A 25,657-nucleotide genomic window follows, 5' to 3' on the forward strand; every position below is an offset into this window, starting at 1 on the left:
TAGGAGGAAAAAAAAAGGAATAATGACTGGATTTCATTTTCAGTGAATCATGTGTTCAGGGAAAATAAAGTATTTTATAGTACCTTTTTTCAAAAACCTCTACAGTGAGATGAAGCCCCTCTCTTTTATTTTTTTCTCTTCTTTTCACCATTTCCAATAATGTAACTGCTCTATTGAGATCTCTTCTAAGTTTTAACATCTTCTCATACGATGCTTCATCATTCTTCCTATTCTTCCTTGTTTGCATTTTTTCCGTCCGCCGCCGGAATGCGACGTAAGGATTGTTACTTGTTGAACCATCTCTTTTTTCTTGTTTAACTGACGGTATTAAAGTATGACCCTGTAGAGATAATAAATAACCAGTGTAAGAATGTCACTTCTTTTACTTTAGTGTATCTATGTATATAATATTAAACAAGAAAGAAAGGAATATAGATAAACCAAATTTTACATAATATTTGTTCAGTAAATAATGAAATTGTACTATTGCAACAAAAACATTTAAGTTTGGCTTGAGAAATCAAAAATTGTTTTATAAACAAAATGGCAAAGGCAAAGGGTGTGGTCCACACAAGACATGTGGTCTTTATACACAGGTTGATCATGTGTTATGACTTGGAACAAAATGGCAAAGGCAAAGGGTGTGGTCCACATAAGACATGTGGTCTTTATACACAGGTTGATCATGTGTTATGACTTGGAACAAAATGGCAAAGGCAAAGGGTGTGGTCCACATAAGACATGTGGTCTTTATACACAGGTTGATCATGTGTTATGACTTGGAACAAAATGGCAAAGGCAAAGGGTGTGGTCCACATAAGACATGTGGTCTTTATACACAGGTTGATCATGTGTTATGACTTGGAACAAAATGGCAAAGGCAAAGGGTGTGGTCCACATAAGACATGTGGTCTTTATACACAGGTTGATCATGTGTTATGACTTGGAACAAAATGGCAAAGGCAAAGGGTGTGGTCCACATAAGACATGTGGTCTTTATACACAGGTTGATCATGTGTTATGACTTGGAACAAAATGGCAAAGGCAAAGGGTGTGGTCCACATAAGACATGTGGTCTTTATACACAGGTTGATCATGTGTTATGACTTGGAACAAAATGGCAAAGGCAAAGGGTGTGGTCCACATAAGACATGTGGTCTTTATACACAGGTTGATCATGTGTTATGACTTGGAACAAAATGGCAAAGGCAAAGGGTGTGGTCCACATAAGACATGTGGTCTTTATACACAGGTTGATCATGTGTTATGACTTGGAACAAAATGGCAAAGGCAAAGGGTGTGGTCCACATAAGACATGTGGTCTTTATACACAGGTTGATCATGTGTTATGACTTGGAACAAAATGGCAAAGGCAAAGGGTGTGGTCCACATAAGACATGTGGTCTTTATACACAGGTTGATCATGTGTTATGACTTGGAACAAAATGGCAAAGGCAAAGGGTGTGGTCCACACAAGACATGTGGTCTTTATACACAGGTTGATCATGTGTTATGACTTGGAACTGTCTAAAAGTGGTCACTATAGGCAGGTGGTCTAAGGCTTATGGTAGAACTTACTACTTTTAATCTCTTGTTTAACCAGTAATCATATACTGCTATAATAAGATCATCATCTTCCTTTAGTAACAATTTGGCTTCTGGCAATGTCACCACCTACAGATAAAACATCACACATATAACAATGAATACATGTAGGACAATCCATGTGACATCAAGTCATAATTATGAGTGACATTAGTATTTTGACAAGTCGCAAGTCAAAATATCAAGTCACTGTGAAACATACATGGTTTCTTGACTTCTAGTGTTATGACAAGACAAATACAGATGATTTCATAAGATATTTTGTTTTCTCTTTGGACAAGACTTCTTGCCACAGGCATGCAATGAAAGTATAGTGTGTGAACAACACACAGACTATACTATTGGTGAAACACTACATAGTTGATGAAGAACCGTGATATTGCATACTTTTGAGTAATAAGTGACAATGCATTTTTTGTTGATCATGATATATTTGATATATTTGTGTTAATAATGGAATGTCAAAAGTTGCATGATAGTTTGTGCTGCTCATTTATCAGTCTCTGCAAACTTGTGTATTCTGTTTGATTACTATTTCTCAGTCGATGTGGAATGCCAGCTGAACCATGCGAAATAACACTTGTTTATCAATGGTTATAAACAGTTGAGTTTTTAACATGTAGAGAAAACAAATAAGTTCAGGCCCATAGTAAAAAGTATTGTTGTATTTGATGAGTCATTGAATATAGGTTCCATGTAAGATATTTGTATATGAAAATAAATCTGTACTTTGATCACATTACTATACATCAGCTTATCCTGCATAACACATTAATCACATTGTGGGGAGCATACAACCCTATGGTTGTCAATATATATTACTGAATTACCAATATTACAAATATTCAAATTACCGTAAAAGTCCTAATATAAATAATGGTTTATATTACAATGTATCAATTTAAAAATTGGGATAAAAAAGTTCAAGTTCGGGATGCGGTTTATATTACGTACATATTGCAACCACTAAATGGACGTGGTCATTTTTCCCACAACACATGCGCAAAACATACAATATACCGTACAATCTCTTGAATAGGCGTCACTCTAATTTAGGCAGCAGGGAAGAGTGAAAGGCCTTAATTTGGTTTTAAAATAGGCATAACGAAAAATCATAGTCAATCCAAAAAAAAACTACTCACATGATAAAAAAAAAATACTCAGTCTATTTAATGTAATATGCATTTATTTTATGGAAGCGCAATTCGGCCATGCTGCGATTAACAAGTGAATAACTTATTGTATTGACCGCTGTAATATCAAAGCAATTGGACTTGCTGTTTTTAACAATAAGTCAAAAATATCACTTTTTACCAAAAATGACAAAAATATTTATCAAAATTAGAGAATTTTAGATTTTGACATGAAATGAACAAATCTGAGAAAGAACTATCCAAGGTACTTGCATATCAAATTTGAAAAAATTCTGACTTGCAGTTTTGAAGAAGAAGTTGAAATTGTAAAGTTGACGACAACGGAGCTAAAAACTGCCTAAAAATCATGATTTTTTGGTCCTATTTTATTTTTTTTAAAAACCTGAACTGGAGTTTAACGTCCTTGGACGAATCCTCATCGACTTGTGCGCATCTCAAACACTGACCCAAAGTATCCAAAGTTTTGAAGTGCGCAGAAACAGTTGCGCAGTCGTTTTCTAATGGGGGTGTTCACGTAGAGATGAATTAGGTTTGTGCGATCAAGTAGTACTGTTAAAATCCTATTATAAACCGCATACCTACATTGTAATAGTCACCGCAATCCAATGTCGGCTTCAGTGTTAAAGAGTTCTCAACAAAAATTGAAAACATGAAAAGTACTTATTACTAACCGCACCCCCAATTCAACAATATCGTGACTGACTTTGTTTGAACCAGCTGGTACATTGTTCCTAATCCTATTCATTTGTTTCGACAACGTGCCTAAAAATATTCACACCTCTTTATTGTTCAGTAGTGTTAGGATGTCAAACACGCAGTGAAACTGCTTTTGTTTTTGCGACAACTTTTGTCAATACTCCTTATGAATACGTTCGTGTGTCGCAAGTTTTCGACAATGAGCTGTTATCACCGAAAAACTTAAATTTTTTTCAATTCTCAGTTCATCTTTCAAAAACAACAACAACAACAAAGCCAAAAGATCGCTCTACATTATCGGTAAATCCCTTCTTTGTTTCGTTCACCATGAAGTCGGTGACCTGTCGTTAACATATTTAAATGAACTAAGGTAATTTGAACAAGTGGTCACCATCCAGCATTTTGATTAGTTAATTAGCGACTTGACCTATCCAGTCAAGTAATGTCTTGTGTGCATTCGAACTACATGGCGGATGTCGCATCGCATCGATCGTTTACATGTGACCGAATAATTCGCTTACGGTGAAACTAAGTTGAATTTTACTTGCATTTGATAACAATTCAATGAATTTATTTTTCGTGCGTTATTATAATCACTACTGAGTAATAATCAACAATTTCAACACTTCGAAAACAAGTAAGTTATTCACTTGTGAGATGAAGCATGGCCGGATTGCGTCACCGTACCCACAGTACCGTACTTTTTTAGTGCCATACCATGATCATATTCTACTAAGCAATGCATTAGTGTTTGTTTTTATTTGAAACTTTGAAAAGAATATGCTTTCCGTTACGAAGAAAATTAACAAGCAGCCTCTCAGCTGAGATAGCTTCGCTGTTAGCAATGCACATTACAATTAAAGAACTGAAGATATCATTAGAAAATTAACAATATATATATATATAAAAAGCAACGGGACAAATCTGAAAGAAGTCCACACGTAGGACGTATATATGTAATATAAAAGCAATCGAACTTGCGGTTTTCAACAAGAAGTCGAAAATATCACTTTTTACCAAAAATGACAAAAATATTCACCAAAATTAGAGAATTGAAGATATCATTACAAAATGAACAAATCTGAGAGAGATCCACATGTAGTACATATATATGTAATATAAAAGCAATTAGACTTGCGGTTTTTAACAATAAGTCGAAAATATCACTTTTTACCAAAAATGACAAAAATATTCACCAAAAATATCATTACAAAATGAACAAATCTGAGAGAGATCCACATGATCCACAAGTCGAAAAAGTAAGACATTGACAAAGACGACAGCGGACGCCGACAAGGAGGACAATCACTCATATGATAAGCTCCGCTCGACAAAGTCGACAGCAGAGCAAAAAAATAAATGCATATTACATTAAATATACCAAGTATTTTTTTTTATGTGAACATCTAAATTGAAGTTACGCTTATATTCAAAAGATTGTACGGTGTATTGTTTGTTTTGTGCAAGTGATGTGGGGAAAAAATGACCACGTCCATTTAGTGATTGCAATATGTACGTAATAGAAACCGCACCCCGAACTTGAGCTGTTGTTTTTTATTTGATACATTGTAATATAAACCGCGGTTTATATTAGGATTTTAACAGTCGTCCGTCGGACTAGCATTTTAGCATTTCTCCTGGTCCTGGCAATAAATTACTAGACTCGGACCACAGGATCAGCGTGTGTGTCGAACCCTGTATCCACTATGTTTTTGGAATGCACACGAGACGTGTTTATTGACCGGAGAGGTCAAGTCGCTAATTAACCAATCAAAATGCTGGACGGTGCCAACGTGTTCAAATTACCATAGCTCATTTAAATATGTTAATGACAGTTCAGCGACTTCATAATGAACGCAACACAGAAGAGATTTACTGATTTTGGCTTTGATTTTGATGGGAAAACTGCATGATTTTATTTTTAAATCAGAAATTAGCTGTTTTAGAAATATAAACTGTGCATTGAAGAAGAATACTTTTACGATGATAACAGCTTATTATCGAAAAAATACGAAACACGAATGTATACATAAGGTGTATTGACAAAGATTGATCACCACTAAACAATAAATAGGTGTGAATATTCGTAGGCACCTTGTTGAAACAAATGAATAGGATTAGGAGCAACGCCATTTTGGACCAGCTCGTTGAAACAAGGAAGTCATGGTCTTGTTGAATTGGGGGTGCGGTTAGTAATAGGTACTTTTCATGTTTTCAAGTTTTGTTAAGAACTCTTTAAACCCTGAAGCCGGAATTAGGGGCGTGCACGTTTTGTTGCATTTGTCATTTAGTGTGTAGTTTAAATTCCAGGTCAGCAAACATGTGTTGCTATAGCACTAACTTTTTTATTAGCATTAAAAGCAATTATTCATTTCAGTTAAGGATCTTTTATAAACTGTTTGGGTCTGTAATATACACATTACCTGCTGCCCACTGCCCTTTTCAAGACGATCCATCATTTCTTCAAATTGCAATGGATTAATTTCTAAAGTTTTTGACTGTTTTTGCATCCAGACTTCATCATCCGAATCCATGTCATAATCGGGAGTGTCTTGTTCGATGCCCAGGGCTGAAAAATAAAAATGACGATCATAATGTGATTGGAAAAGACTTTACTCAATAATCCACCAACAAATTTGTTATTCATGTTGTTAGCCTGACATTTTTATACTATATATATACCCCGATACTGCTTAAAAACCAGGAATGTTGTCTTTGTCCTATCATTGATTTGCAGAATTCTCAATTTAATATTTTCGAGTCAATACAAAGCTATTTACAAGGTTGTGCTCAACTGCTTTACCAGAATGCCTTCAAGGTTCAGATATTGTTACAAAATGAGCAAATTCATAGATCACAGATCCCATGATAAGAGATAATTTCATTTATTACTATAAAGATAAAACAAGCAGCCTCTCGGCTGAGATAGCTCCGCTGTTAGCAATGCACATTTCAATTAAAGAAATGAAGATATCATCAGAAAATGAACAATATGTATAAGTATGTATAGCAATTGGACTTGCTGTTTTTAACAAGAAGTCGAAAATATCATTTTTTACCAAAAATATTCACCAAAATTAGAGAATTGAGGATATCATCACAAAATGAACAAATCTGAGAAAGGTCCACATGTAGTACCTTATATATGTAATATCAAAGCAATCGGACTTTTGGTTTTTAACAAGAAGTTGAAAATATCACTTTTTACCAAAAATGACAAAAATATTCACCAAAATTAAGAAATTTAAGATATCATCACGAAATGAACAAATCTCAGAAAGGTCCACATGTAGCATCTATATATGTAATATCAAAGCAATTGGACTTGCGGTTTTTAACAAGAAGTCGAAAATATCACTTTTTACTAAAAATTACAAAAATATTCACCAAAATTAGAGAATTGAAGATATCATCATGAAATGAACAAATCTAAGAGAGGTCTACCCCAGGTACATACATAGCTAAAAACTGCAGTGTTCTCCCCAAGATGTAAACAGCGTGGCAGTCCTGCCACAGTGCTTCGATTTGCCGTCACACTGGTCTGACATCGCCACCGTTATTAGCAAGACCGCCACAGTGCTTTTTTCATTGTTCATCCAGTGCACTGTATTACGAAAATAAAGTACAAAACCGGCACCCAAAATTAGCTACCACCACAGAAACGCTTTCGACCAGGACTATTGTCCTATTGTTATTTTAATTATGTACCGACCAAAGTGCATCCGCCAGTCATGGATAATAATTTGTAAAGATAGACATAAGTGGCGTTCACATAAGAGATCTTGGCACATGCAGAGACTCGGGACCGAAACTTATGTGTGAACGGTCAGGACCGAGTCAGCACATGCCTAAAAGAACTCGATCCTGATTGATGCTTGGGAACGAAACATGCCGAGATTTGCTGCCTGAACGCTCAACACAAGCCGAAATCATGCCCTCGGTGGTAAATTTAAGAAAACATAGGCTGATTCATACTAGTATGCAAATGACGATGACAGGAAAAACAGATATACTAGTATATGGTTGGAGGCTGTAGTAATGAATGAAATGAATGCAAACCGTCGTCAGCGAGTGACACATATTTATGTGCAGCTGTAACCGCTATTTTCTTGCAACATTGACGTGAAAAAAAATAATTGTTTTTCGAATCATTTATGCCGTTCATGTGCACGATGGCTCGTAATAGACACCATAGCAACAAATGGATATAATTTCACTATAGTAATTATTATCATCATCATATGCGTATCGTTTTCCATGTTTGGGCCAAATAACAGATCGACGAATGAGGGCATGATTTCCGCACGAGCCGAGTCGGTCCTAAGTGGGTGCTGAATAATGTGAACGCAACTGCTGTAATCCCTCTGCATACACAAAAGATTAACAATTTCGGCACGTGCCGAGATCCCGTAACGTGAACGTAGTAATAGTCGCACGATGTGGTAGTAATTTGGTAAAATTAGCACCTCTTTGGAAGTAAATACTTTCTGACGATAGACTCAGTCTTTAGATTGAATATAACATGATATAACAAGGGTAAAGCGGAGTTCACAATCAGTTTACGCTACTCAAGAAAAAACAACGTGTTTATGAAATCAAAGATGAAATCAAATTAGGTTAACCTAAGACACACACATGCATACACTGTACGACATACATGTAGGAAAGCAATTTGCATAGTAGAGAATATTACTGGACACGAGACAATCAGTAATCAGTACACATATTACGCAAATTAGGTAATCAGGTCTTTAGCATTGTCAGGGTTCTCCACAAGGGGTTTTAACAGGGCGCCGCACCAGGGTGACTGGTTCATTTTCTTAAGGTACAACTGTGAAAATTTGGGCTTGTTAACGTAGCAGGTCACCGTGAGATGATAACACCCCTGATTAAAAATGAACATGTGGCCTAGAAATTACAGCACCCATATTTTTACTGCCAGGGTGATGTCAAATATATAAAATCGATATTGGTAAAACCATTCGTTAAGGTAGCAAGAGGGGAAAAACTAAAAGAAAAAAACTTTTCTCTAAAAATCCTGGATTATGCAACCTTATATTGTGTACTTTCTTTATCTTTGGTCCGAATTTAAAGTGCGCGATGCATTTGTTGAGTAATTTCAATTTATTCCCGGAAACTTAGTTGTAGGTGAACACGTCCTTCATGCATTTACATATCATGTTGAATGACAGACCGAAAACAAAGGATTTAATTTGCATACTGATTTGTTGACCATCCAGCTTATCCTGTGTAATCCGTTACGCTATCGAAGCACAAACAAACATTACACTATAGTATTTCAAGCTTTTCTCGGTGTTTTAATAACCTAATATATCATGGGAAGGAGTTCTAAGATAAAAAAAACTGGCCGCCGAAAAATTTCCGACGCCGTTAAAAGATATCTAAATGAAAGTGACCTGAGCTCATATTATAGTCAAAAAAGAGTGGACATTTTTTTATGTGAATCGTAAGCTGGTGATCGCGGCTCGTGACATTGGAAAGGGTCGTCGCGCAATGCGTAACTTTAGTAGCTATATGGGATTACCGCCTCCTCTATTATATCTGGAACCACATTCAAAGAAAACACTCGGAAAGTTTTAGACGTTGCTAAAAGATTATTAGAACAAGAATTTCAAGATGCCACTGATGAAATAAGAAAACTCAAAACAAAATTGGCGGAGATAGATGAGAGTGGTGACACCGATAAAAAAACCAGTGGATATAGCGGTTTCTGTCGACGGGTCGAGCTGGGTGGTCCAAATTCAAATATCAGTGCGTGAACTCTGGAGGTCATTACCCAATGCCGCACTTAATTCAAACACGTGGTTAGTAGAGTTCAGTCGAAATGTACGTGAATAATGCGATCGAAGTGCGCTGCCCAGAGTTTATTATATTATAGTAAAATTTAATAGGACGCACGGTATGGTTTATATTACATATTCACTTCATTTCGAATAACATAATTCACCATTTGAACATCGATGAATCACAAGTATTTGAAAATATTTTCTTGACTTTCCGAAGACACCTGACTACTATCATTTTTAATGATTTAAATGCGCCCATGTTTTTGTTTGCGTAATTATTACGAATGCAATGCATTATCAAGTCAGTAATATTGAAATATTCACAGACCCAATACCCCGAGTCAGTGCCCTAACAATAGTAAAAGATAAAATAAATTTTGCGTAGTTATCATGAAAGCTATACATTACAAAGTTGAAATATTCAGAGCTGGTACAATATTGTAAACAAATTTGCGTAATTAGAAAAGCAGTGCACCAAGTAAACTATGTTGATATTTTCAAAGTACAGAGTTGCATACAAGTTGCGTAATTACAGCACCGTCGGACAAAAGTTTACTAGATTGACGCGCGGAGCACAAAAGAAAAAGTTGCTAAGGTAACGCGCCAGTTCAGTGCGTGATTTGGGGTCAGACTTCAGTCAACACACACTTGATGTCAGCATCGCCGCGCAGCAAGTTTCGCAAAGAAGTACTTGAAGTTCAATTGCACCATCGATCACTCAGTTGTCGCATCGTGTGTTGTGTCATGTCGTGTCCATGATGCACCCTGTTTTGACTTTGGCTTGCTTTTCCTTCTTAGTGAATGTTCTTGTTCACGTAAAATGCGACCTCTTACTAATGTATTAAAACACTTTGAATTTATACTTTGAATGATTATATTTGGTCAACGCCAAACATTATTTTTTCTAAACATTTTCTGAGACCATTTTTATCAGCGCAGGGTTATTTTTTCAGACAAGATGGGCTTCGTAATATCTGCCATAACATCGCCCGGGCGATCTTTTGGTCCACATTTTTCTTAAAAAAAATTGAATCCTCCATAAGATCGCCCGGGCAGGGTATCGGCCGAATCCGGTAGTGCTGACTTAGAGCTAACTGATTATAACAAATCCGATAACGGTACACTCTCCATAGGCTGAGAGTAATGCAAACTTATCTGTATATGAATGCATGTATATCCCGTAAGTAAATATATGCTGTCATGAAGGCCCGCCCTATGTTTAAAAAACCGATTGTACTGTTGACGCTGTTCAACATAACAAAGGGACTTGAATAAATTAATTGCGCAGTACGCCATCTAGCTCAAGTTAGCACCCGCTTTCAATGCAACTGCTGAGTTATTCCCAATTTTTCACGATCTAACATTCAACGCATATCAGATATTTACAAAGTATGATTGAAATGGTCGACATTTTGTCATTAATTAGCTGTTTATCTGTGGCCAAATTCGAAAAGACGTTTTATTGAGTTTTTACAGAAACTAATTTTTTACTATCATAACTATTGAAGATGTCATCTTTCAACACTTTTCTCTACGCTAACGATGTACAAATTACACAATCTATTCGCCACAAAATGGGCTAAAATATGATGTCTCATGGACGTTTATGTGAGCCGTTGACGTTGAGTTACGGCCTTGGGAACAGGAAGACATTCGTAAAATTTAGTCCATAAAGTTCAACAGGCTTTATCTCCAGAACTATGGGGCACATACAAATTTCGAGACGCATTCTCAAAGATCATTATCTTATAAAGCAACAGCGAAAAGATCAGAAACATTAGAAAAAAGGAACACCGAGAAACGGCCAATCCCGCAAAAAAACTCTCCGTTTAGGAGGTTAAAGGGAACAATCGTAACTTAATCTCCTGAGCAAATATCAAGACGAAACATATATGATCGTATTCTGCTATATCTCAGCTTTCTGAAAACATATACATTGCCATAACTGCATGCTTAGTAACTGGTGAGGAAAGTCCTAAACTCCATTAAACTATAAATTATGTTTCCCCTCTCGCTACCTTAAAACAAAAGATCTATGGTTAAAACCACTTGTAGCGGCAACATTGTCATCGCCGAGCAGAACAAAGACAGCCATGCACTTGCAAGATCGGTAAACAACCAGTGTAGCCGACGTACCATCACAGACATTGCTGATCCCAAAGTCCACACAAATGCTTGCTTAAACATTTTTATATTTTGACAAATGAATTTACTTTAAATCAAGATTTAAAAACCCTGGTAAAATGGCCATGCTTTCAACTCGCATCATAAGTGGAAGAATAAAATCCAGTTGTGTAGAACAAGTATTCTGATTGGCTGTTTTTTGCATCAATGCGTGGCTTTCCAATCAAAAGCATCGTTACTTAGTATCAGGGTACACACAGTACAATGAACTGTTTCCGGGTCACAGCTGGTTTCAACGAAAACTTTTGATCCGAATAAAAATTATTCTTTTAAGTATGTATTTTGTTTTTTATAAATAATGCTATTAATTTTTTAAGCAATCGATGTAATCGAGTAATCGATGTTTCCCGCCACAAGGGACAAAGGCGTTGAGAAAAGCTTGCTACAGAAATGCTAAGGCTGCTGCTAGCTGCGTTGTAGAACCAAGACTAACTTGGATTTGAAAGTTACGCCACAAGGTATAACTTGTTTACTTATGCAAATGAGGGCCTAGGTTAACTGTGATTGGTCAGGCTATGCCAAGCCCATCTTGACGTTTAAATGCTTTGAATATTAATGAGGTTGGACCCCATGCAGCAAAACAGCTGTGTCTCCCTGAATTTAAAACCTGTTAATAATTAACAGTGCCTTAAATTCAGGTCAACTGTGAGGGTGCAATGAGGGTACCGTAAAAAGCCGCAAATAAGCGCCACCCTCAATTAAGAGCCACTCAGTGAAAATTTGTTACATTTGACCCTCCATTAAGAGCCACCCAGAAATAAGCGCCAGCCGCCCGGTTGTTTACAATCAGACAGACACCGAGCTTGTCATGCCTCACTTCCACCCTGCATTGTTTATTGTCCCACAGGTGTGAGACAAATAAAGTTTATCCCCATAGCTTGCCTGATGTCCTGTGTAATTGAGAACGGAAGAATGGTAGACAAAAGAAATGCACTGAGAGCGTGAATGTGACTGTAAACTGTTTTTTTTAAATTTCTGACACACGATCGACCAATTCACAAACTATTTAGTAATAACTGTTTTTTGACGAAACACCGAAGGACACGTTGAAATATTCATTGCCAATGTTGTCTTTATAACCAAATAAAGAACGTCACGATTTTAGAACGCCTTTGTCGGAAAATCGGAGGTGTCGAAAATACATGTAATGATTACTCAGCCCACTCTCGCATTTCAATTCAGACGTTCGTTTTGGGGTGATTCGAGACAAATGTTCAGGGAAGTGACAAAATAACTGGCACTAATAATCAAAATTGAAGTTGAATGGATTAGTTCCACAAACTTGCGCGATCAACTTGTCTTACAGCATGGAGGTAAAGAGAGACAGCAAAGCAAAGTCGACATGACCCGCCTGACCCAAATATTTAAATTATTTATTTGTGAGAATTGAAAATAATCTGGACTTGTACCAATCAGAAAATGCCTTGTAACAGGCCTGGGCTTTCGTAAATGATTTAGTCTCTTCGATTGGTCACAGGAAATTATTTTTTATACACGTAACTGTTACTTTCTTGTATCGTTTCGTATTTGGATGTATAGGGGGTAGGGCCATGGACCCTGTTTGCGTGGACTGTGAAGTACGTGAATATCATTAGCATATCATTATAAGCTGGCTTGATTATGAAACAGGAAATATATAAACCAAAGCTGTACTGTCATACGTCTAGCGCAATTAAAACAATGTCCAAGTACCCAAGCTGTAAAAATCTATAGAAAAGCGTGTTTTTCTTTATTGTTTTTGCCATAAATACAAGTGATGGGGCATCATTTTTGTCATTCGTTCCATGCTTGCTTTGCAACTATGTCTTCTCCTGTCGCTGCTGGTCAGATCAATTCTATCCGAAACTATTTCATATCGTCACCAAATCAACCACCACGCCAGCCACAGCCACGCAAGTTATTCCCAGTTTTCAAGAAAAAAGTTGGAGTTTGCCGTACCAAACTTGGTAAACAATTGTACAACGGAAGTACAAGTGATTCGAGTGTTGGGGCCGACACTGAGAGTGCTACCAAATCCAACTTCAGGCATCGGTACACATTGTCGGTGAAACCGCGAATCGTCGTGTACGCTCAGCAGCACGGTCAGCGAGCAGCCACAAGACGATACTCAGTACACCACAGTAATGTCACCAGGTGGATGAGAGACAAAACGACGGGGAAGTTGAATATTCAACGCGTCTCACGGTATGGCAACATTCCCGGAAGTGGTGGCAAACTGTCTTACCCCAAAGAAATTGACGACAAGCTGGTAAAATGGATTCTAGAACTTCGGGACAATCAAGTTCCAGTGTCAACAAATATGCTACGCCAGAAAGCCCAAGAACTAATCCACCCATACAATCCAGTGTTCAAGAGTTCAGGGGGATGGGTGCGTTGATTTCTAAGTAGACATTCTCTGTCGATACGACGTTGCACATCGATGGCCGAACAATTGCCAACCGAACTCGAAGACAAAATAACTGCGTTCCATGACTTCATTGTTGAGCAAAGACGAATTTTCCACTTGAGCTCATCGGAAATATGGACGAGACTCCGGCATATTTTGATTTGTTGCCGAATACATCCATCGCTCAGCAAGGGACAAAGACGGTCAGTATTCGCAGCACCGGTGCAGAGTAACGTCATCTTACAGTAATTTTGACGGTTCTTGCAAATGGTATGGTTCTACCGCCAATGATTATTTTCAAAGGTGTAAGAAAGTTGAACTTGAATGTACCAAAGGGCATGGTCGTCGAAGTACAGAAGAAAGGATGGTGTGATACCAAATTAATGAAGATTTGGCACAGACGTATTTGGCTCCCGTATACAAAAGGCCGTCAATCACTCATCATATTCGACTCCTTCCGCAGACATCTCGAAGATTCGGTAACCAACCAACTTCAATCAAACCAGACGTACCGAGCTGTAATTCCAAACTCCAACCACTTGACGTGTTGATCAATAAGCCTTTTAAAGAATATCTACGTAAGGAATGGTGTGAGTTCATCAACAGTCAGCTAAAGGTCATCGGTCCAAGTGAACGTCCCAAGACAGCTTCGAAACAAGACATCGTCAACTGGGTTTCACGAGCGTGGGACAAACTTCAAGACAGACCTGACATGGTGAAGTTGTCATTCGTCTGTACCGGCATAAGTAGTGCACTTGACGGATCTGACGACCCAGACTACCGCTCCGCTTCGATACAGTATGAAATTGAATCAACGGCAGCCACTCAGTTGAACGTAAATTTGGACGCAGACGACAGTTCACCGGATAATGAAGTCAGTAGCGACAGCGATTCTGAAGACAATTCACCAGAACTCAGCAATGAAGAAATTCTTCAACGTTATTTCAATTCGGATGACAGTGGTAGCGACTTTGACGGGTTCGATTGATTAATTTCACTGAACTATTTCATAGCTTACAATATTTTTTCTGACACTGGATTTTTTGGTTACTTTATTATCAAACTTCATATTTTTCCATGTAAATAATTTACAAGCTATTTAATATCCCATTTCATTTTTTATATTTTCATTTCAATGTCAGTATTTTCCTGTGTCAGTTGTTTACATACATTTTTAACTGGCATATTTTTTCTCTTATTTATTTGACATTTGTTATTCCAATAACAGTGTTTTTTACAGAATAAATTAATTGCAATGATACATCATTATTAATTACTTGTCTGTTTTGGTTGTGTGTGTGCCTATCCCCTTCCCTATTTCACAATGAAAAAGTTTGATGACCCTGGCTTACCGGTAACCAAGACTCAGTCCATCCACGACCAGCAAGCAACATCACAAACGAAGTGCAGCTCAGCGATGACCACTGTTAACAAAAGTAATCCTGTCAATGGAGACATGTTTGCCAATGCACAATTCTGTGGAGCAACTTTTAACTAACATAAACTATGTATCATAGTCGTCCAGTTCAAGTTCTGGTTCTGTTGTGGTCCCATCCGAACGGCAGCAGGATACACCGCATCACTCGTGAAAATAACTTCCATATGCAACGAAAGCCTCGGGGAGGGTGTGGGGTTATGTCATAATATTATGCATATGTAATTTTTTGGTTTCCATTTTTTCAACATCCATGCCAATGATGCACATTACGAATGTGCGTAGAAATTGTTATATTATGCAAATTAGGTAGTAAACATGCATGGCTTTCAACAGAAAACTAAGCTTGTCTGTAGTGCATTGTCCCAGGGCAGCTATGTACCAATGAAATGTGACGATTTTTTTTTAAATTGGTAGAAAAGCCAAAAATTGAATTATTACGTAATATTTATTGAAATATTTAAACCCAAAACTAACTAGGTCACTACTTGAAATATTGGTGAAAAAACTATAAAACTGATTACTATGTGAATTAGGTAATATATGCAGATTTTAACGTAAAACTAATCAGGTTTGTGCAATGTCACATAGCATCTATGTGGAAAGTTTCATTTAAATGTGATATTTAGTATTTTAGATATTGGAAGAAAAAACGAAAATTGACTAATAATGTTAATTTGGTAATTAATATGCACAGATTTCAACCCAAAAGTAATCAGGCCTGTGCATTTTTATAGAGCATCTATATACCAAGTTTCATAAAAATCTGACGAGTGGTTCTCAAGATACTGGTGGAGCAGACATGGGTAACCAAAAGGCCATTGCAATTCACACGCACAAGTCAAATCACAAATATTACTGTTAACAAAAAAGCAGTCTAACCAACTATATTGCAATATAGTACACTGTTTTGCTAACAAAATAGCAATATTGATACCAGTTTTAACACAATTATAACATTACAATCAATACTCCTATACTGTTTGAAAAACAATGAACTATATTGCAATATTGTTGGTTGGGTTGCTTTTTTCATTCACAGTAACAACGTTGATAATTATTATATTTTAGAGCACATTTAATATATATAAATTAGTTCTCATTGATATGATTCATGGAAATGATTGTGTTTTAGCTTCATATGGCTGAAATGCATAAAAGAAACACGGGTAAAGAGTCAATAAGCATTAAATGAATTGTTGAATATGTTTTAATTATTGTCTGATATTGATTATCGTTGGATAAAAATACTGATTCAGCTTTTAAAATAGCAGTTATCAACACAATTAATTCCTGTATTTTAACTAATGAATACTAGAATAAAACCAGCGTTAGTGACCACTTTTAGGCAGTTCAAAGGCATAACATACGAGCAGCCTGTGTATAAAGAATACTGGCTTAATTAGCATTCAATTTATGAAAAAAATTTCAATTACATCAAGCAAGACAAATATGTCAAATGTATGAGTTGGCAAACCATGGAGAAATAATACAAACTCTATATAAATAAAAACTGTCTACAAAGACAATTTTATTAAAGTCCCTTGGGACAGTGGGTAATAAACACATGAACACTAGAAACTGACTAGCAGAATGGTGAGTAATAGACAATAATCATATTTAATATTATAAATGATTAATGTTATGTTCTTCAAGAAATTATATTATCCACAGTAATTTGCATAACAATACAATGCTTCATCAGCATCTTGAAGGAAAACAGCATTTCTATTTTGGAGAAATTCTAAAAAAAACTAAAATAACAGGCTGAATACTGAAAATAATTACTGATATTATTTATTCATTTTAAACAATTAAATGAATAAAATGCCTCAGTCTATCAAAACCTAACCCTTTTCACCTTATTTCCTGGAGTACAGTGACCTTGAAGGAAATACCAGGCTTCATACTATTTTTAGAGAATAGTATTTTTAAAATAAGTCAATAGAATTAAATTTTATTTGGAACACATTCCCACTTAATTCTACATTATTGTTTTTTCTTTTAAAGTACAAATTGTGTTAATTCAAGGTCACAGCGACCTCTAGTATTTTAACCTCAAATATGTACTTGTGATACAACACCACTTTGTGAAAATTGTTAATAAAAATCATTTTAATATAGAACATTTGGTAATACAGTCTTGTGGCATTACAATTCCCGAAAAATTTATATATAGATAGTAGATAAAAGACGTATAACTTACGTTGCACATGGATGTATTGCTTGTTTTGTCTAACATTATTTTCATACAACTTTTCATAATGTACCACTTGTGTTTTAAACTCTGGTGTAGGAATTACTAAGTTACTTGTTGTACCATAGACTTGTTGTGCAGTGATAGCCTGTTGAAGATGCGTTTCCTGGAAAAAAATGTAGTAAGTACTTTGTAAATAATGATTTAATCTCATGACCAAAGCGAAAGCATGTGCAATGTATGGAGATATGAAATATACAGTCAAACCTGTCTATCGTGGCCACCCATGGGACTTTGAGATTTTGGCATTTATAGACAGGTGGCCTTTCTATACAGGTTCACTAATTTATTCATGAATATTAATTAGACATTGAATCAATGTATTAAAACAGATCTCACAATCCCATTTGACACACACTATCACACTACTGTACACATGGTATCCAAACACTTTATTACAAATAAAAAATCTCAATTTTAAATTGTATTATGTAAATTACAATCATCGAACAATAATGAGTAGTATCGAAAATTAAATGTTTGAAGATTTGTACAGTAAAGTTCATGTTCAGCAGCAGTTTGAGTCTCATATCCTACTAAAGAAATCACTCAGCTTGCTTTGCTTAGCTATTCTGAATTTGTATGTTTCTTTTTATATTTATTGCGTCTCGTAACTGTTCAAATAAATCGAAATGTCTCTGGGCTATAGCAAATTATTTTTTTTTTTTTTAAATCTTCCTGACCTACCCTACCTCACTTGCGAAATCAAACCTTACTTTGCGCAATCGAAATCTGGGCGACTTCCATGTCACCGTACTGCTGCAACAATAGAAACGTGTGAAATAAGCCTGGCGACTTAAGACGGCGAACTGACGTAAATTTAACATCATTGTTAAAAACATCTATTGTTACATGTACTGAGGCAGTAGCGAGCAGAAAAAAAAGTTGAACAAATTTAGTTGAACAACGAGACGATACTGCACACATATTCCCTCACAGTGATCAATACACAGTAAAGGAAGCGACTCTACTTTTTGACCCAAGTTATGATAACCCCGGAAAAACAAGAACGCACATGCGCAAGGCTAATTAGCATAATTTATTTGGATGGATAAACAGGCATGGCCGTTGCGTTGATTTTTTTTTCTTTTGCTATCAGTTCCAGTTACATGCATATTTGTCGATATTTATAGGAGTTCAAAGTGAATAAATATCGATATTAAATAACAGGCGAGTTGTTACATTTTTTTGTTGGTAATCAATTCGATCAGGGATTTACCGTCTGCATTCCGTTTCACCCCGGTGGACTGTGCCCCGGCGATTCACAAACCGTTTGCGAGTCGTCATCGTTGTGGTTGCTTGATTCATTGAACAAAACCCCAAGTACAAAACACTTCGGTCCAAGTTATTCCTGTGGCATACATATTTCAAAAAACATTAATGACAGCATGCTTTTATCGAAACAATTTCAAATTCTTAATTATGTTTTCGGCGTTCCCAGGCCATCAGTACGGTGTGTTGGCCGTACATGGTAAACTGAATAAAACATAATTGCCGAAGCCATCGGTTGAGTGAAAAGTGTGAAAACTGCTAACTTTGTCCTTTGTGATCTTTGGAGCTTATATACTTGTAGATGTCTGAGGTTTAAGGCAGTACTCTGCAAGACATCCGGGAACTATGTCCGTTATATGCAGTTCAACTGATCACTGCGGCCACTGAAGCCTGGCTGTTGGCCGTGTTAGACAGGTGGCCACTGTATACAGGGTGTTTTACATGTAAATTTCATTGGAGACTGTTCGGTTGTGACCGCTATAGATAGGTGTCCGCTGTATCCTACAGTGTAGGTACCCGTTAACACAGGTTTGACTGTATAATCAATCATTATTTTTGTTTTATCTGTGAAGGTCATGCTATAAATACTTGTCTTTAAATCAATTAGCAGGTTAATGGCAGATTTAGTTATAGGCAGACCAATAAAATTAAAATCATGTTAACATTTTTGTAAACCCCCCCCCCCCCCTTATTTGTTTATCTGCAATTTATTTTTTGTACTCATTCTAGCATTTCCACCCTCCACTTTAACCAAAAAATGTTCTGACATGCAAATCAAGTGAATGAAAAATAAATAGGGTAGTTGAAAAAATAATGAGAGTACATTGTTTGGTAATACATACCACTGATATATGATTTATCTCAAAAGGCGTATCATTCAAATTATTGCCATTTTGGCAACAAAATCCAAGAAGGGGGCCAAACCATGTGAATGAGAATCAAAGAAAGCTTAGAAAGAACTCCCATGTGCTGAGAGTATTGGAGACACATTAAATATAATTTGAAATTACTTAGCTGAAAACTAATTATGCAAATCAGAAAATTAATATGACCAGATTTGAGTGTAAAACTAATGAGGTCTGCGCAATGTAACAGAAAATCTATGTCTCCAAGTTTAATTGAAATGTGATTAGAACCAAAAAATTATGAATTATTATGCTTATTAGGGAATTAATATGAACAGATTTTTACCCCAAACTAATTAGGTTTGTACATTGTCCTAGAGCATCTTTGTACTAAGTTTCATTGAAATGGAATAATTATTACCGTGAAAACTCCAAAATTTCGACCCCTCTAAAAATTCGACCGCCTATTTATTTGCCGGGTTTCGGTGTTTTATTTACCTCCAAATTTTCGACTCCACTAAAAATTGCCGACTCATTCTTATTCGAAAATTGCGACCAGTTTCAGTTTTCCCCCAAACGAAAAAAAAACGATGTGAGCGTTCAAACGGGACCTTCCTCGAAGGCATGAATCCGGGTTTCTGATTGACTGAGAGATTTTTATTTTATTGGTAACGAAAATATATTCTAAATAAACGAAGTTTCAAATAAAAACGAACACAAAAATCTCGGCATGCTGCGTTTCTGAATTGTTGATTATTACTGTACTCAGTAGTGATTATAATAATGTACACAAAATAAATTTGTTGAATGGTTATGAAATACAAATAAAAGTCAACTTAGTTTCATCGTAAGCGAATGATTCCGGTCTCGTATAAACGTTTGATCACCGTCCCTCAACAGGGACGGTGGTTTGATGCTGTAGGATATCCGCCATGTTCTCTTAGGTCAAATAGGTCAAATCGCTAATTAACCAATCAAAAAGCTGGATGATGCCAACGTGTTCAAAGTACCATAGCTTATTTAAATAGATTGATGTTGTAGTACGATATTTTGGCTTGGATTTTGATGCGAAAACGGCATGATTTTTTTTAAATAAAAAAATTAGTTGTTTTTAAAAAATAAACTGGTCATCTGAAGAATAATTTAACATTGTTCACAGTGATAACAGCTCATTCTCGAAAGGAAGCTTACCCGCTCACGCTAGTCACGATAAAAATCATACACGTGTACTCTTGAATAGACAAACGTCAATGACTACGGTAAAACTTAGACTCTATTTTAGCCGGCAGGATTGATTGAAATGTCCGAAAAATGACGCCAAAATACACCTTAAAAGTCCCATTTTATTTTCTTAAATCCCATTTTATTTTTTAATCCAAGGGCGAATTTACGGCAGAATTTGGTCCCTCAAATAACGGACACGTGAGCTTTGATTCTAACCGGATACATTGCACTGGGTCGGGGAGATAGTTTGCTAAACTTCCATGCATCTTTTGTCCAATGGGTACCTGTACTTCGAACATTCGCAAGTTTTTCTAGGTAGTGCGAGACAGCTTTGTCTTTTGACCTATTAGTTTTGTGCTGACCTCTTCTCCGCGTCTTGATGTTTTGTTTTGCTTGTCATAATACTCACTCACTGATTGATGACTTTGTTTAGATTTTGAGTTACAACTCGGCCACGACCTTTGCTTTTACCGTGAAACATGAGGAAGTTTACGTCAATTGACGGACATTGCATTTTTTAAAAACTAATGAAGCACACTGTCTATCATCCCCATGTTTTCATTTGCTGATTTCTATTCTGAAAAATTCGACCGTCCGAAAATGCACCTTAATTTTGACTCTAAAAACACGTCACATATCTAACACCAATTATTTAAAACCGGTCGAAATTTTGGAGTTTTTACGGTACTTTAGATATCAGTGTGAAAGCTTAAAATTGGTTAATTATGCAAATTAGGTAATTAATATGTACAGATTTTAACCCACAATTATTCAGGTCTGTCTATTGTCCTACAGCATCCATGTACATTCATTGATATGTGATGTATAGTACCTGAGATATCAGTGTGAAAGTTGGTTAATTATGCAAATTAGGTGATTAATATGCACAAATATTTACCGGAAACTAATTGGGTCTGCATAATTCTAGATTCATTGAAATGTGATGATTAGTACTTTAGATATCAGTAGAAAAGCTGAAAATTAATTATGCAAATTAGGTAATTAATATGCACAATTATTTACCCTAAAACTAATCAGGTCTCTGCATAGTCCTAAAGGATCTATGTACCAAGTTTCATTGAAATGCGATGATTAGTACTTGAGATACCCGTGGAAAAGCTGAAAATTAACTAATTATGCAAATTAGGTGATTAATATGCACAAATATTTATCAAAAACAATCAATCTCTGCATAGTCCTTGAGTATGTAAGTACCAAGTTTCATTGAAATGTAATGCTAACTACTTATATCAAATGCTGAAAATTAATTAATTATGCAAATTAGGTAATTAATATGTACTGATATTACCATAAAAACTATCAGGTCTGTGCAGTGTCGTATGACATCTATGTACCAAGTTTCATTGAAATGTGATGATTAGTACTTGAGATATCAGTGGAAAAACCGAAAATTGACTAATCATTATGCAAATTAGGTAATTAGTATCCACGGATTATTACCAAAAACTAATCAAAACCTAGCATGAGTTCAGAGCATCTATGTACCAAGTTTCATCAAAATCCAATGAGTGGTTGTTTAGATATCAGTGGAACAGTCATGGAACCACTAAAAAATAGCTAATTATCATGCAAATTAGGTAATTAATATGCACGGATTTTTACCAAAAATTAATCAAATCTGCGCATATGTTCAGAGCATCTATGTACCAAGTTTCATCAAAATCCAATGAGTGGTTCTTTAGATATCAGTGGAACAGTCATAGAACAGCTAAAAATTAGCTAATTATCATGCAAATTAGGTAATTAACGAGCATGGATTTTTACCAAAACCTAATCAAATCTGCGCATTGGCCCAGAGCATCTATGCACCAAGTTTCATCAAAAACCGATGTATGGTTCTTGAGATAGCAGTGGAACAGTCGGACACACATACACACACACACACATACACACATACACACATACACACACACATACAGACACACTAACTGCAAAGACTCCCATTTTGTGCTTCGCACATGGGAGTCAAAAATTATTTTACTTTTCACAAAATCATTTATACTCTACTGTGCATGTCCATGTCCGGCTTCAGCATGCCTTGATTTTTAAATAGTTCAATGTACACTCGGTACCGTAAAAACTAACAAGCACAAACCCTATTCATTTTAAACAAGTAATTGCATTACATACTGTAGAATACTTTATTTTCGCTCAGAATTTATTTTCGCCATTTTCGCTGAAGGGATGATTCCATGAAAATAAAATCCAGTGAATATACTTTTATTCCTCTATTTCACATTAAACTCATTAAAAATCAGTGAAAATAAATTCCATACAAAACGCCCAAAAACCTTTTCAGCGAAAATTAATTCCAGCGAAAATAAAGTATTCCACAGTAGTTTGAAGATGAACAGTCAGAGCATGTCAGATATGGCTCCAAAACTGTACCCACTAAACAAAAATGTCCACCAATCGGCCATTTAAAGTCCAATCTTACAAAGTGACTTGCATTTAAGGTCCCATCAAGTTCAATGTTATTTTAACGTTATTATTTTTATGAAAAAGTATGTTTGACATGTAGATGTGAAAGTTACTAAATTATCATGTGGAGACTTTTATAAACTTGCGTCGCAGCAACGGTGCAGGACTATATAGGAATTTGACTTGGACTATGAAGATTTAGACTTGACGAAGATGGCAATGAACATACAAATAGAGATCCGAGAAATTTTTTCAAACAACTATGAACTTTCATAATTTTTACTGTGTTTGTAAATTATTAATGATCTTGTATAACAGATGATCTGTAATTTGTCGAAACCAGAAATAATTTTACACAGTGTAACCCCTTACATTTTAGTTCATTTTGAGTTCATCTTAATTCAAATGATTCTGTCGATTTTTATTATTGGCAATCTGCTCTGCTAGGATTGCCCTTATTGCTTTGTGTGTATGCGTGTTCTGTGTGATTTCCAGTGTTTTCACGTATTATTTCTTCTGCGATTTTTTTGGCTTGGCTGATTTTGCTCAAACTTGGCAGGTAGGTCACACCTTCACCCTAGTTATTAGGAAAAATCAGAAAAAAAATTTGGCCCACCGTTTGCCATAGCGACAGCCAAAAAACTGTTTTTGGATAGCTTCGCATCAAATGTATCTCCGCCTACAAATTTAGGATAAAACACCTCAGACATAGCTCATTCTACTTAGCTGAATTTTTGATATCTTTATTCATTACTGAGAAATTTGACCCCAAAGTTAAGGTAACTGTTCACCAGGAATGGCTTTTTAACTCTTCTGTGACTTTTTTGGCTGAGCCGATTTTGTTCAAACTTGGCAGGCAAGTCACACCTTCATTCTAGTTAGGTTGTAAAATCTGAAAACAAATTCTGGCCCATCGTTTCTATAGCAACAGCAAAAAAAACTGATTTTTTAATACATTCGTGCTAAATAATCTCACCCTACATTGATTTCTATGATTAAAAAGCACGGACATAGCTCATTCTACTCAGCTTGAGTGTGGGCATAAATTTCCAGTTTTTTTATGTCTATTTTCATTACAGAGAAAATTGACCTGAAAGTTGGGGTAACTTTTCACCAGCAACGGCTTTTAATTTTTTTCCGGCTTGGCTGATTTTGTCCATACTTGACAGGCAGGTCGTACCGTCACTAATTCAAAAAAAAAAAATTGGCCCACCGCTGCCATGGCAACAGCCAAAAACTTTTTGAATACTTACACCCTAAATTTATTACCTCCTACGAGTCTTGTAATAGCAGTGTTCAAATGATCATGTTTTTTATTTTGACTACAATGCGCACTGGTTAGAGATCACTGTCGCCGGCCTACATTGTACATGTATCAACGTAATCCCAACGCAACTTTGAACTTTGAATGAACTGTAAATGCTGCCTTCAATCTAGTAAATACTGTTGGAAATAATAAATTTAACCACAGAATAGGTCCTAACAATAAAATAAAGTAACTTCTAAAGACTGAATGTTTTTTTGCGAACCTTGTATACATGTACGTGATTCGGTTTCAGTTATAAACTGACGTTATCTTCACGTTCATGTCCTACCACGACAACAGCCGAAAACATGTTGCTTGCTTTTTGAGCGAAGTGAAATGCCAACCAGCCTAGCGGCTTGTTTCTGGTTTATTTGTCACATTATATGCAATAAATTATTTTTGTTTTACTTCTAATGTTGCATATTGTATATTTATTTCTGTTACATGTTTTCATTTGCTGTTCTATTCCCTGCCGCAGTTGTAATTTTTTTTTTTTTTTTGCAGGGGGATGTCCGGGCATAGGTTCACCCCTATTTTTTGGCAATTTTCCCATGTTCAGGACCCTGGGCTTTTACAGTAAATATGGTACATGTCTTTGAGTTAAGCCAGCAATACACCTGTAACTTCATTTTGAAACCTACCGGGTACTTTTGTACCAGACCAACCAACATTGTAAATTCGTCTTTCACAAATAATCAAACCACATATTAAAACATATTTCACTTTTCTATACAAAAAATCATTATAGTTGATTCACTCACTGCAACTATCAGCATCAATTATTATTTATGAGTGATCCTGGATAATTTCTACCGGAAGCACTACACTCACATATGCACATATATTAAAAATGACAGGCGCATCTCTCACTCTACAATCTATGCAAATATTCATACTGAAAATTAGTAAAAGAAAATATACAGCCATATACACATGGCACAATATTATTAACTTTGGCATTCTAATAAGTTAATAAAACATGCATATATTTTTCCTTAACCCATAGTAAAATCAATGCCGGGAGTAAGTGGTTATCCAAACAAG

At 35.9% G+C, this 25,657-nt stretch overlaps 1 protein-coding gene across 1 annotated transcript in view; it reads right to left on the bottom strand.

Annotated features, from left to right (window-relative positions):
- LOC100374204 (enhancer of polycomb homolog 1-like) overlaps positions 1-25,657 on the bottom strand; it is a 72,231-nt gene that overhangs the window by 22,569 nt on the left and 24,005 nt on the right. The window contains exons 2-5 of the mRNA XM_002741805.4: positions 17,474-17,630; positions 5,879-6,024; positions 1,579-1,674; positions 84-340 (exon numbers count right to left, since the gene is read on the bottom strand). Of these exons, the coding sequence (XP_002741851.1) occupies positions 84-340; positions 1,579-1,674; positions 5,879-6,024; positions 17,474-17,630 (656 nt within the window). The remainder of the gene's footprint in view (positions 1-83; positions 341-1,578; positions 1,675-5,878; positions 6,025-17,473; positions 17,631-25,657) is intronic.

The sequence above is a fragment of the Saccoglossus kowalevskii genome, chromosome 21 (genome assembly GCF_978046115.1).
Source record: "Saccoglossus kowalevskii chromosome 21, keSacKowa6.1, whole genome shotgun sequence".
In the NCBI taxonomy this organism is placed as follows: domain Eukaryota; kingdom Metazoa; phylum Hemichordata; class Enteropneusta; family Harrimaniidae; genus Saccoglossus; species Saccoglossus kowalevskii.